We start from the raw sequence: 13,936 nt of genomic DNA, 5'->3' as shown, positions 1-13,936 counted from the left end.
AGCTAGAAGAAGAGATGAAGCAGAGAAAGAGACAAGGAAGCAAGAAGAGAGATGAAGCTAGAGAAGAGACAAGGAAGCAAGAAGAAGAAAGAAGGATGCTGGAAGAGAAAGAGTGAAGCTAGAAAATGACAGAAAGAAGCAAGAAGCAGATAAAAGGAAGCTAGGGAAGAAGAGACAATGAACCGTGTGCTAATTGAAAAGAAAATTAAGGAGTTTGAAGAAGGATGGATTTCAAACTTCGAAGCACATAATTTGGGGTTCATATGCTTTCTATGAAGTGCTTGATGTTGAAAATGAGGTAAAACACTTCAAGGAATTGCTTGCAAAACAAAAGGTTTCTGAAGATACAAAATGCGCTCCAAATGAGTGATTGTCTGGTCGGTAAGTCTATGAATTGAATCATGTACTAATAGGTTAATGGAGAGAACGTTTAGCCAAAAAAATTATAGTTTCTGCACCTCTTTTTCTTCCTAGTTTATAGATTTATGTATTTAAATCTTTAGTATGTGTTGATAGTTAAGATGGCGGCAGATCATTTTAGGAGGCAAGAAATGCTATACTATGTTGTCTGCTTGTGATATCATCATATGAACGTGCAATTGTGCTTCTGTTTGCCGTTAAATATGAGCAATGAATTTGCTAATTCCCTGCCCCCAGCTCCTCTGTATTTGGGATTACGCAAATACTATTGCCTGATGAGTTGTTTCGGGGTGAACTCTTTTGATAGTGGTGTCTGCAAACTGTTCCTTATTTGTTATGTTAGCCATTTACTTGTTCTTCTTTTTAAAACATGTTTTGTACACTTTTCCATGATTGCTAAAAAAATGAGGATTAATTTTCATTGTTCTATTTTATTTTTATGGGAAGTTGGTGTGGAGCAATAAGCATCAAATATGGATGCCATAATATCATATTTCTATGGTGAATGTTACGAATAGCAAAAGAATGAATGAGACAAAGAAAGAAGGAACGCCGGATGCAGTTGAGAAGTTGTCAACGGCATCTACCAGAGGATCAGAACACACAGAAGCTATAATTGTTCCCATAAGTAGCAACAACACTGCTTTGGAGGTCAACCACTTTGCTATAATTGTTCCCATAAGTAGCAACAACACTGCTTTGGAGGTCAACCACTTTGGGATTCTTAATACTTTCAACTACATCATCACTCTGATGCCCCAAAAGATCAAACTCCGGTATTGTTTTCTGCATTTCATCTACAATTGCATCACGCAAAGAGACATGACCTGGAGGAAACCTTATGAAGAAATTATGAACATACCTCATGAAAATCATTTAAACGTTTTTTTTTTTTTTTTTTTTTTCTGGTTTTCTGGTAGCAGAACGCTTCACCTTGCATAGCCATCTTGAGATTCCTGTGATAAACTCCTCCACATCAATATGTAAATCCCGAGATGTGTCAAACTCTTCCATTAATTGTCTAACATCATCATCATTGTTTATATCTATCTCTTCAAATTGGATTCCTATTATCAAAGCTCTTAATTCGGTAGCTGATAGTTTTCTATCCGAGTTCTCATCAATTGCGTCAAATAACCTGTCATTAAAGCAGGGAGAGTGCACTGAAAATCCATATTGGTGTTCAGTTCTAAAGGTTTCTTTTTATGGTTTGGAAAATTAACTGGGTGACTTTATTTGCAATTTATTTCTTGTAATCTATTCAAACAACTGTCAGATAAAAGGTAAAAGATATAGTTGAAAGTTTATAGCAAAGACCAACTTTTTTATGACATCTCTGTTAGGATGACCATCATTTGTAAAGAGTCTTCCCAGTGCATGCAATCTCAAATGTTTCAAAATTCCGGATATTACATGCTTAAGCCTTGCATGTGCAATTCTTCTCCTCTGGATCAATGGCTGAAATACCTGCATTCAGTGTTTAGAAAAATTATTCTGGACCAGTGAAGAAAGGAGCAAGAAAAAAACAAGTTAATATATTCAATTTAATTGCTAGCAACAAGTTAACAGGGCTTGTTTCCAGAAGAAAATTCATAATTCAAAAGCCAGAAATTCAATCTTGAGGATCATTTACGAACTCCAGTCTAACTACCTGATATAGGCAATAATAAATCACAAAAGAAACGGAGACAATGAGTGAAATCAGGATTGCTAAACGACAACTAGAAGCTTCTGTGAAGAAATATTGTGATAACTGGACTATTATGATTGGTATAACAGATATAATCATCATCCTTGCAGCAAAGCTGGTCCAATATCAGTGCTCACACCAGATCCTGCAAACAAAAGAAGTATGCATCCCATTATTGAACACGTATCATTTACCCTTTTAGTATTCCGAATACGATATTTTTCTGCATCAAAATTCCTCCAAGGATAAAATTGAGTATAAATTTCATTATTAAGACTGCTTTGAACTACTATATCTCCAGCCGATTAAAGATCAAATTTTCAAGAAACTAAAAAGCAACATACAGTTGCATAAGAAAAGTAGCATATGTTCTAATGTGTATGCACACAAACAGACCTTCACAGATCAGCATGTAATGCAAAACTGAAGTGTACGCATCAACAAGCACATAGACTTGGTGAAAATATAGGGATATACAAGTTAAGCTGAATCTTTTTGTATCTTTTAAATCTACTGCGGTGGAACCTTCAATGTCTCACTTGCCAACGATAAGGCAGGAGCCCCACAATATGGTGAGAAGCATAACAGTTGATCCAGCCATCAAGCCCATCCCAACAGATACTTGACTTTGAGCAGTTTCTTTGTTCCCAGTTAGTCCAGAATCTATAAAAACATCAGTGCTAATTAGAGTTGAATTAGATTACATTAGTCCATATTTTAAGGTAACCACTCTGTTGCAAGGAGGTTCTTTAACAAAAATGTAAGTATCCGGTAGTAGATCGAAAATCAAACTAGTCTAATAGACAAGCTAAACCAAATTTGAAGAATAAAAAACTCACCGAGGATGATTGCTGCATCAGGAGCAGAGCCCAATACAGGCAAGAGTAAGCCACCAATAATGCCAGGACCAAGAATTTGCAGCAAAATCGCACTTCCATTTGACAAAATTTTGGCACCCTGGAACATTAAGTAACCATAGACAAAGATAAGGAAAATATTGCAAAAGAGAGAGGTGGTGCATGGCAAAAATCCATAGGCTTGCTCACAGGTATCTGAAGATATGAAGCTGTTAAGTAAGATGAATGTTGGTTTCTCAACAGCTTGGATTCCATCAGAGACCATAACAGAAGATAAATTGCTAATGGGCGGACTCTGTGCAGGACAAGCTACTGCTAGATAAAAAAGTATAAGACAGAATGCCAGCTTCCTTCCCATATTTTATCTTGGCTTTCTTTACAAGATTGAAAGGCTTATTGCTGTGTTTTTGACTGCATAACCTCGGATGATTTATAAATAAGGCTGGAAGCTCATAATTTAATTACTAAGAGTGGGCTAAGATCAAAACGTGATTCAAAATTCAATATAATAATAAGACAGGAAAATCAAGACAACTAAGAACAACCAATGAAATTGGACTAAATGTAAAATGAAAACCAATTTGAGAATAAAATAACTGATGGAATGCAACATCACTAGCCTAAAGTTTCTGATGGAATGCAATATACAGCTGTAAGTGAGCAAGATTTCGATCCGGAAAGCAATAGTTTAGAAAGAGCATGTTGTGTCTATAGCTATAAGAATCACCATCTAGACGTCATCAAAAGTTTTAATTAAATTTATAGAAAAATTAAGGTATCAGTCACATGTTTTCAAGAATGCCGATCTTTCATAGAAGTAGAACGTCCGAGGTTGACTAACCTAACATTAATACAACTTATCATTAGGAAATAAATTAATTCACGTAGTTAATATGAAAATTTATGATTCTACTAGGTGTCTTGCGTCAGTGTCAGGGTATTTCCCAAAGAAATAAACAAGACAGCTGAATCTTCGTACCAATGAGAATAGGGCAGACAAATTGAGATTCAGATCAAGGTTTTGATATCCGAGGATAATCTACACAAACAAAATTATGTTTGTTGATGCTTGATTTTGACACTAGCAACTTGCACGAGCAAATAGTTAAGAGAATCTTAGAAATTACATGTGATGGATTCATGAGATTTGAATATAGTGCTAAGATTATATATGTTTACAGAAAACATAAATAATAGATAGACAAAGAGAGATTTTTATAGAGGTTCGAATGCTTAAAGCAAATTCTACATCTATTGTTATTTTATTATTCTCTAGCTATTTCTGTGGTATTGCTCGTAAGATATACAAAGATGGTGAAATACTTTGTTTATAGAGAGGAATAATGTAGCTCAAATGTTTGCCTAGCTCTCATCTGCACAGCCCCCCTCTTTTAAGAAGAGAGGTGCCAATTTATACACATTTGAGGTCAATGTAATGAGTGCTCTTGCAAGTTATCTTGACACACGGACAACTCTCCTTCGTCCTTATCTTAAAATGAGATAGAGGTTGTATAAAATATCTTTGAGGCGGAATGAGCTTGATAGCTAGTATCTTTGAGGCAGAATGAACTTAATAGCTAGTACACTTTGTTCTTTAGGCATTTGTTGAGCTGACATCAACCCGATTTTTTAGACATAGCAGAACCCCCCCAATTTTTGGAATGCGTAATCGCGCTTAAAAAACTCAGGTCTTTGATCTAAATGGCTGTCACACTATAGGCTGCAGTCTCGAACTGAAGAGCTCGAACTTTACCTGGCATGATCGGGTGCTGAGAGTTAGTACCGCGATCTGAGCGCTTGCAGCAATCCAAAGCCGAGCGTGATCTGATAATTGACATAAAATGTCTAGCAGACGAATTCCTGGAGGGAGCTAACGTCAAAAGCCCAAATGCACAACTTAGAGGCCTTAAACGGACAGGCCAACTTAAAACAGCCATAACTTTTGATCCAGGAGGAGTTTTGGAGCTTGTAAGATACCCACGGAAAGCTTGTTCCAAGCTCTAGTCATGGGAGCAGATAACCCGATTGGGGCCATTTTCGGGGCCAAAATCCGTCGTTTTAACATGTTTCAGTGCTGTTTTGAGTTTTCTATGTGTTTTTTCTGACGCTGGCAGTTGGTCATGATCTGAGAACTGAGAACACAGCTTGAGACTGTTCGTAATCTCATAATTGAGAGCTGATCGTGATTTAGGAGCTAAGAGCTTGATCATAGAGTATAAAGAGCTCGATCAGAGAGCATAAGGAGCTCGATTAGAGAGCATGAAAAACTCGATCTGAGATCATAAGGAGCTCGATCTGAGATCATAAAGAGCTCAATCTAAAATTACAAGGGGTTCGATCAGAAAGCATGAAGCTTGATCTGAGAACACAAGAAGTTTAATCAAAAAGCGCGAAGCTTGATCTGAGACACACAAGATCAGCAATCTAAGCGCTCGGAAGCGCGACCTAGCCGCTCGGAAGCACGATCTAAATGATCTGAACGCGTGATTTGGATTATCTGAGCGTGCGATCTGACCTTTCGATCCGAGAGCTAAAGATCAACGATCTGAGCGTGCGATCTGCGATATGACCACACAGACCGAGAACTCTGATGCGTGCGATCTGGTCTAGCGATCTGGAGCTGAGGATCGGGGAGCTTGGACCCACACGATCAGGGAGCTTGGACGCAGATTCGAGACCTGCATGAGCCACCAAACTATTGATGCTTGATTTTGACATCTACGACTCACATGTACAAAGTGCTAAGAGAGCCTTAGAAATTACACGTGACGGATTCATAAGATTTGAATATGATGTTGAGATTATATATGTTTGCAGAAAACATAAATAGTAGATAGGCAAGAAAAGTTTTTATAGTGGTTCGTATGTTTAAAGCAAATACACTGTTATTTTATTATTCTCTGACTATTTCTATGATATTGCCCGTAAGACATACAAAGATGGAAAAATACTTTGTTTACAAAGAGGAATGATGAAGCTCAAATGTTTGCCTAGCTCTATCTGCCCAACCCTATTCTTTTAAGAAGAGAGGTGTCAAGTTATACGCCTTTAAAGTAAATGTAATGAGTGCTCTTGCAAGTTGTCTTGGCACATAGAGAGCTCTCGTTCGTCCTTATCTTAAAATGAGATATGGTTGATATAGAATATCTCTGAGACGGTATGAGTTTGACAGCTAGTACATTTTATCTTTTAGGCACTTGTTGGGCAGCCTAATTTTTTAGGCATAACAATGTTAGAGGCATTATTATATTTGATATATATATATTTTTTATACAAACTTTGCGGAAATATATCTGCTGGCAAACACAGTTTATCTGTGAAATCTTGGAAGAAATTAAATAACTCAAAACTAGTATGATCATTTGAGTTTCTTGCTTAGAAACAAGGCTTCGATTTTGCTTATTCTTTCGAGAACTCGAAGCATATAAAATTTTGAACTATTATCTTCTACAATGAATTGCTTTAATTCACTCTCGTCTGTTCGACTTACAATGGGTTTATTGGGCTGCTGCACGTTGAACAACAGAACAAAAGTTTTATCAGTTTTTCACAGCTGTAGAAACTTTTTGTGATGATTTTGGGTTATTTTTCTGGTCTTCGTTCAAGTATAGGATTGTGACTTGGTAATGCTCATGGCATCATTTCATTTTAAACACTTATTTTGATGATGAATGATATAATACTAATCATCGGTGCGCCAATTAAATTTTTAATATATGTTAAATAATATCTCATCAATAGATAAGTCATTCGAGATAAATAAAATAAAACTTTAAAAAAAATTAATTTTTAATATATGCTATAATTATGAAAATAAATATATCAAACTTTGTATATGTATAGATAAGGCAAAACACAATTTCCTCAGTATAAAGGGGTCGAATGCCCCTTTTTAAAAATCAGATTTTGAAAACTATTCTAGCAAATTTTCACAAATTCAGGTAGAATTAGATATACTTCTCTCAGGCAACTCAAAAGATTCTTTTTTTTTTAATTAAACATTTTATTTTATTTTTTAACACTGGATCTGGATGACCCTTGTTCTGTTCTAAGAGGTGGAGTCAAAAGTTTTCCTGACGTGGCAGGCATTAATTGGTAAGTCCAGAGGGTAGCAGAGAAAACAAAAAGCCACAGCCTTTGAGTGTCTCCGTTAGCATTTTCATTCCCACTGTTGGTGTTTTCTTCTGAAATCAACTCCAAAATTCAACCCAACAAAACCCTAACATGTCCACCCAGAACGAAGAACAAGTATCTTCACCTACCCAATACCAGTCACCTAGAACCCTAGCCCTAGAAATACCCCTAGATATACCAAATCTTCATAACTCTGACCAATTTGAAGAAGATCAGGATGAAGACGATCTAGAGGTGCTTACCCCCGTCTCTCAATCCACTGTCCCCACTCTCATCCGCCGTCCTCCTATCAAACGCAAGAAACTTAACAAAAAAAACCGACGCGCTGCTGCTCTAGGAAAGAAATGGTTGAAAAAGCTCGGAATTCTTAAGCAAACCCTAAGACCAATTCCTTTCCGTCCCAACAGAAACCTAGATTTCTCCCGCCATGAACCTCTGTTGAAACGAATTGGGTTATGGGATTTTGTTCATCTGGAGTTCGACCCCAACATTCGTACGGATCTCATCGCCCAAATCATCGCAAATTACAACTCGAGCGCTCGTAGCAGCTACGTCAACGGTGCAAGAGTCCGTGTGAATCGTGCGGATTTGTCCCGCGCATTGAAATTGCCGGTAGGGAAGGATAAGAATATCGTCAATGTGCATGCGTCGGACGGTTCTGGGGAGTCTTGTGAGAAAGAATCGGAGGAGTCGATAGGGTTTATCCAAGAGGTAGTGTCGAATTGGATGCTTTTGCATGACGACACGTGGATGATGCCGCAGGATGTGCTGAATTGGATGAATATGATCAAAGAAGGGAATTTTGAGAAGACTTTGTGGGCTACTTTGGTTTGGTTTATGGTGGAGAAAGAGTTAACGGTCTCAAAGTTGGAGAATTGTTATTACGCTTCGCATTTGCAGTGTTTGATCAAATGTCAGAAAGCGGAGTTGTTGAGAGAAGAGGTCAAACAGCAGCAGGGGGAGGTGATAGAGGAGATCAAAGAAGAAGAGGAGGAGGTGAGAGAGGAAGTCAAAGAGGAAGAGGAGGGGGTGGGAGAGGAGGTCAAAGATGTAGTGGAGGAGGTGAGAGAGGAGGTCAAAGATGTAGTGGAGGAGGTGAGAGAGGAGGTCAAAGATGTGAGAGAGGAGGTGAGAGAAGGAGGTCAAAGATGAAAAGGAGAAGGTGAGAGAGGAGGTCAAATATGAACAAGAGGAGGTGAGAGGGAGGTCGAAGAAGAACAAGAGGTGGCGAGAGGAGAGGTTGAAGATGAACAAGAGGAGGGTAGGGAGAGGTCAAAGATGAAGAGGAGGTGAGAGAAGAGGCCAAAGATGAAGATGGAGGACTGTGATGGGGATGTGAAAATGCATGATGGGGTTGATGATAGTAAAACAACTGAGTTGGAGGAGCATAACATTGAGGTGTGTCTTGGTCAAGATAATGTTGTTAATGTAAAAGAGAATGTTGTGAAAGAGGAAAAGGAGGTTGTCGGAGATGATGATGTCGTCAATTTTGGGGGAAATAAAAATGAAGAACAACAGGGTCCTGGTTATTGGATGGGAAAAATGATGTGGTTGAGAAGAGCCTTTTTTAAGGGGGTGTACTCTTGGTGATGATAAGGTTATGGATTGTGATAGGGAAAGGAAACAAGAAGTGGAAGAAGAAGGAGAGGAAGAGGGAGGAGAAAGAGGAGGAGGAGGAGGAAGAACAGCAGCACGAAGCAGGATTTGCTCTTTCTCCTGAACGATACTTTGGAGATGGTATCCTCAGCTAATCTTATTCAAGGAATGGAAACAGTGCAAGTTCCTTTAATAAGGGATACAGTTTGTGATGATGATTTGCTGGGGAGTTTCTTTCGTCTAGGGTTGATACTCATACAAATCCAGGCGCTTATCTTCACATTTTGGTAATGGGAACAAGAGACCTAGATCAGGAGAATGAGGGGTCTCATCTTAGTGGTAGCAATAAGCGGTTGAGGAGTGGAGGATCATGGGTTAATAAGTCATCTTCAGATTTTCACATGTGTATGGAGCAGCAATACAGCATTGGATGGGAAAGGCTACAATGATGTATGAGGCAAAAGATCAGGTTGTGGGAGTCCAATGTGAATCAACAATTTTTAATTAATGAAGTGCGAAGCGGGATAACATGATTGAACACTTGCATAAGGCGAAGTTGGAGGAACAACATAAAAGGCAGATTGATGTCTATAAGCTTGAGCGTGAACTTTATGTTATGGCAAATGTCCTTGAGGGATATAGAAGGCTTTGAAAGAGATCATAAGGCATTTGCTGAATATAGAGCACGGTGCCCGCAGGCTGATGATCCGCTTTACCAGGATGTTACTGGTGGTGGGTTTAGTTCTAAGCACTATGGAACTGGAAAAGGAAAGTGTGAAGCAAGAAGAAGAGAGAAGGAAGCAAGAAGAAGAGATGAAGCTAGAAGAAGAGAGAAGGAAGACAAGGAAAGAAGCGAGAAGCAGAAGAAGAGATGAAGCTAGAAGAAGAGACAAGGAAGCAAGAAGAAGAAAGAAGGATGCTGGAAGAAGAAAGAGTGAAGCTAGAAAATGACAGAAAGAAGCAAGAAGCAGATAAAAGGAAGCTAGAGGAAGAAGAGACAATGAACCGTGTGCTAATTGAAAAGAAAATTAAGGAGTTTGAAGAAGGATGGATTTCAAACTTCGAAGCACATAATTGTGGGGTTCATATGCTTTCTATGAAGGTGCTTGATGTTGAAAATGAGGTAAAACACTTCAAGGAATTGCTTGCAAAACAAAAGGTTTCTGAAGATACAAAATGCGCTCCAAATGAGTGATTGTCTGGTCGGTAAGTCAATGAATTGAATCATGTTACTAATAGGTTAATGGAGAGGAACGTTTAGCCAAAAAAATTATAGTTTCTGCACCTCTTTTTCTTCCTAGTTTATAGATTTATGTATTTAAATCTTTAGTATGTGTTGATATGTTAAGATGGCGGCAGATCATTTTAGTAGGCTAGAAATGCTATACTATGTTGTCTGCTTGTGATCACTCATCATTTATGAACGTGCAATTTGTGCTTCTTGTTTGCCGTTAAATATGAGCAATGAATTTGCTAATTCCCTGCCCCCAAGCTCCTCTGTATTTGGGATTACGCAAATTAACTATTGCCTGATGAGTTGTTTCTGGGGTGAACTTCTTTGATAGGTGGTGTCTGCAAACTTGTTCCTTATTTGTTATGTTAGCCATTTACTTGTTTCTTCTTTTAAAACATGTTTTGTACACTTTCTCATGATTGCTAAAAAAATGAGGATTAATTTTCATTGTTCTATTTTATTTTTATGGGAAGTTGGTGTGGAGCAATAAGCATCAAATATCTGTATGCCAATATCTAATATTTCTATGGTGAATTTTTTGCTCTAAGTTGGGTTGTAAAATGGAGAATAGAAAATTGATTATGCTGTTGTGCAAAGCTTGTGCCTGCTGCATGTAGATATACAAATTGGAATTTTGCAGAGTGGAAAGAGATCTGAATGTTGCATCTAACAGCAGCAATGACAAGTAGCTAGAATCAGTGTAATACTGCTTGTTTGTTTCAGAAATGGATGAAGTAAGACATCATCTAGGAAATAGTTTCCAATTTATGTAGTTATTTTTCCTAAACTTCCCCTACTTTAAACCTTTGCTTGATGATTGGTTTGTTGGTTTGGGATTTTCTTGTCTCTGAAGATGACCTGCGTTTGCTTTATTATCTTCTACATCGTTTACCAGAGAATGAGAATTGGTCGAGTATTGATGGATGTTACTTGTGCAGCTGCTGATCAGAGTTAGATCTTATCAGGTTAAACTTTGAGGTTAGCTCTGAATCCATGCCTTACGAAAATTATAACTACAGCCTGAGGCAGTGAGAGTCAAGTTAAGAGCGGGGCAACCCTCTGCTGTTTATCACCAGCTATTTCCTGCTATGAGACAGCATTAAAAAATTTGACACTGGGAAAACATATGAACGTTATAAGAAAATTTTAGACTACCACCTCAATAATTTGAGTTGGTGCTACAAACCACTAATAAATTGATATTTTATTAATTTTATTTTAAACCAGAAACTAAAATAAAAGACCAAACTGAACTGAAGCATAAAACAGAGGACCAATAAGATACAATTTAGTAAACTCAATAGGTGTCAATTAATTAGAGGCTTGTGGCATTAATTTAGATTATTCGTACCCTAGTTATACTCTAGACTCTCTCGTATGTTATATATATAAAGCAAACTTGAATAATACCAAAAACATCTCTATGTAATAAGACTCCTTTGAATTTAAGTATTAAAACTTTCTTCCTTTGGGAGCAAGCCAAGCAGCAAAATTCAGCTCACCGATTTTATGGGCTAAATTTTAATGCTAAAGAGTCTTATCAGCACTTTTATAAGAAAACAAGGGGAAATCAAGTGGTGGTAGAGGGTACAAACAAAAGCACTGTAACGCTGTCCATTGCTTGCATATTTACTTATATTCGCTTAATAAAATTTAGCCCAAACTGAGTCAAGGAATAAATTTATGTGAAAATTATTTTCCTAGAAATTCAGTAAAATGATTGAATTGTTGTAGCAAATATAAGAAATAATTTTTGTTTAACTATTAAAAAAATAATACAATTGATCTTAACTATTAAAAGAAAGCGAACTACATGTTCTCACGCAGCGTTAAGTGAAATGGCATGGTCTCACTCCTGGTTTCATAAATTCTAGATTTCCACCCTCACATTAATGTTGTTTCATTTTTTTTTTAACTATTAAAGGCTAAAATAGTCATTTAACATATTTTAATATTTTCGTTTGGGGAAACGACTTACACCTACCAAAAGTTTGGAGAAACGACAGATTGGTACCCAAAAAGTTTCAAAAAGACAAACAGGTACCTTCCATTAGGGAAAAGACTAGAATGCCCTTTGAGAAATATTAGTCTATTTTTTTAATTACTTTTAGTCCCCTTAAGTTTATTAATTCCATCAAATACCCCCAGAAAAAAGTTTAAAAATTAACAAAAACACCCCCACTCACCCATACTTGCCAGATTCCGACAGCCACCACCGTAAATGGTCAGTAATTCACCGATCTGACCTTTTTCGACCAGATCTACAGTGGATCTGGCCGAAAAAGGCCAGATCTGACATGAGAAGGTCAGATCTGGCCGGAAAGTGATGGCCAAAGATGGCCACATCTTTGGCCGTCGCTAACGGCCAAAGATGGAGTGTTGCAGCCGTTGACGGCCAGATCTGGCCTTTTCCAGCCATATCCGTGGTGGATCTGGCCGAAAAAGGCCAGATCAGTAAACTACAGGCCATTTTCGGTGGTAGCAGAGACCGTTGTGACAGATTCCGGCTACCACCGACGGTGGCCGCTGGAATCTGGCAAGTATGGGTAGATGGGGGTGTTTTTGTTAATTTTTAAACTTTTTTATGGGGGTATTTGATGAAATTAATAAACTTAAGGGGTTTAAAAGTAATTAAAAAAATAGACTAATATTTCTCAAAGGGCATTCTAGTCTTTTCCCTAACGAAAGGTACATGTTTGTCTTTTTGAAACCTTTTGGGTACCAATATGTTGTTTCTCCAAACTTTGGTTAGGTGTAAGTCGTTCTGCCTTTTTGTTTCTGCCAAAACATCTCTCTCTCACCCTTTATCCCCCATCCTGTTCATCCCACAAATCGTCGGTCGCCGCAACCTTTTGCTTCGCGCGATTGTTGCTCCATGGCCAGATTTCGGACGATTGAAGGCACCAACACCTCACCTGACACTACCGTCGGCTTCATCCCCCCACCCTCATCAAAACCCCATAACCTTCTGGCCGCACCAACTCACTGTTCACCGGCTGCCGCAGCTGATCTCGTGCGACTGTCGCGCACTTGGAAGCCTCACCACCGCCAGTTTTTACCTCAAATCAAACACAATTAACACCTACTCCTAATTGCTTATTGTATTTGGTTGACTGTTGTGTGTAGTCAGGTCGCCAACGACCCCCTTGTCATTGGATTTCTGCACTCCTAAGCCACGCCCACAACCTGCTCGAAGAAAAGCCACGCCCACAACCAACACTAAATCTATTTTTTTGGGAAAAAGAAAATATATTCTCTAGTTTATACTATGAATTACAGGTCCTAGTTTGACACCGAGAAATCTGATTGCTTGATATGAGTTGTGTGTTGTTTGCTTTTTGAGGTAGAAGTGGAGGTGGCTGAGCTTTTGCTTTTTGAGGCCAAGGGATTTACCGCAGCAACTGCTCCATGCATGTCTATAATAAAAAAAAAAAAAAAACTAATTAATAAATTGATGAAAACAAAGCTTGGATGGAATAATAAATGAAATGTTTAGAACCTGCAATGGTGTTTGGCTAGATAAGTTCCCCTTGGAGGAATGGGTTTGGAGCTTTTTCCCAGTCTTCTCTCAGCTGCTTCACTGGTGACTTGTTGGTGGAGTTTGAGGGAGATGAAGAACAACAAACGGTACCAAAGGGAGAGAAGTTAAAAATAAAAGATGTGATGGTGATTGGTGAAGAAGTTGAAAGTTGACGAATGGCTTCATTCGCACCACATCTTTATATATATAAGATAATGCAATTACTTCCCTCTTAATTTTTACTTACTTTAGTTTTAAGTCATATTGAACCATGAATCATTGGAAATTTCTGTAATTGTAATGTGAAGGAGAGGAGGATAATGAGAAGAATTGGAATGAGTTTTGGGATGCTGGTGGCGGTGGCGATGGTGGCCATGGCTTTTAGAGGATTTTGAGCTGGTGAGACGAAGATGAAGAAGATGGGAGGGCAGTTTAGTAATATCATCATTTGCATATGTGTTAGAATTTAACAGTGACTAATGGTG

General features: G+C 38.1%; 1 protein-coding gene and 1 pseudogene across 1 annotated transcript; one reads left to right on the top strand and one right to left on the bottom strand.

The window, feature by feature from the left end:
- Positions 1–908: 908 nt before the first annotated feature.
- LOC116106131 lies at positions 909–3,325 on the bottom strand (annotated as a pseudogene).
- Positions 3,326–7,191: 3,866 nt separating this feature from the next.
- LOC116106130 (golgin subfamily A member 6-like protein 6) lies at positions 7,192–10,365 on the top strand. The gene is given in 6 exon segments (XM_031392481.1): positions 7,192–8,242; positions 8,516–8,651; positions 9,211–9,351; positions 9,353–9,430; positions 9,432–9,531; positions 9,575–10,365. Coding segments are annotated over 6 exon segments (1,824 nt in total). The 3' UTR covers positions 9,893–10,365.
- Positions 10,366–13,936: the final 3,571 nt, after the last annotated feature.

This window comes from Pistacia vera, unplaced genomic scaffold, assembly GCF_008641045.1.
Source record: "Pistacia vera cultivar Batoury unplaced genomic scaffold, PisVer_v2 Contig51, whole genome shotgun sequence".
NCBI lineage: Eukaryota > Viridiplantae > Streptophyta > Magnoliopsida > Sapindales > Anacardiaceae > Pistacia > Pistacia vera.
Note: the sequence above shows the minus strand (reverse complement) of the source record. Positions and strands in the feature narration are given on the sequence as shown.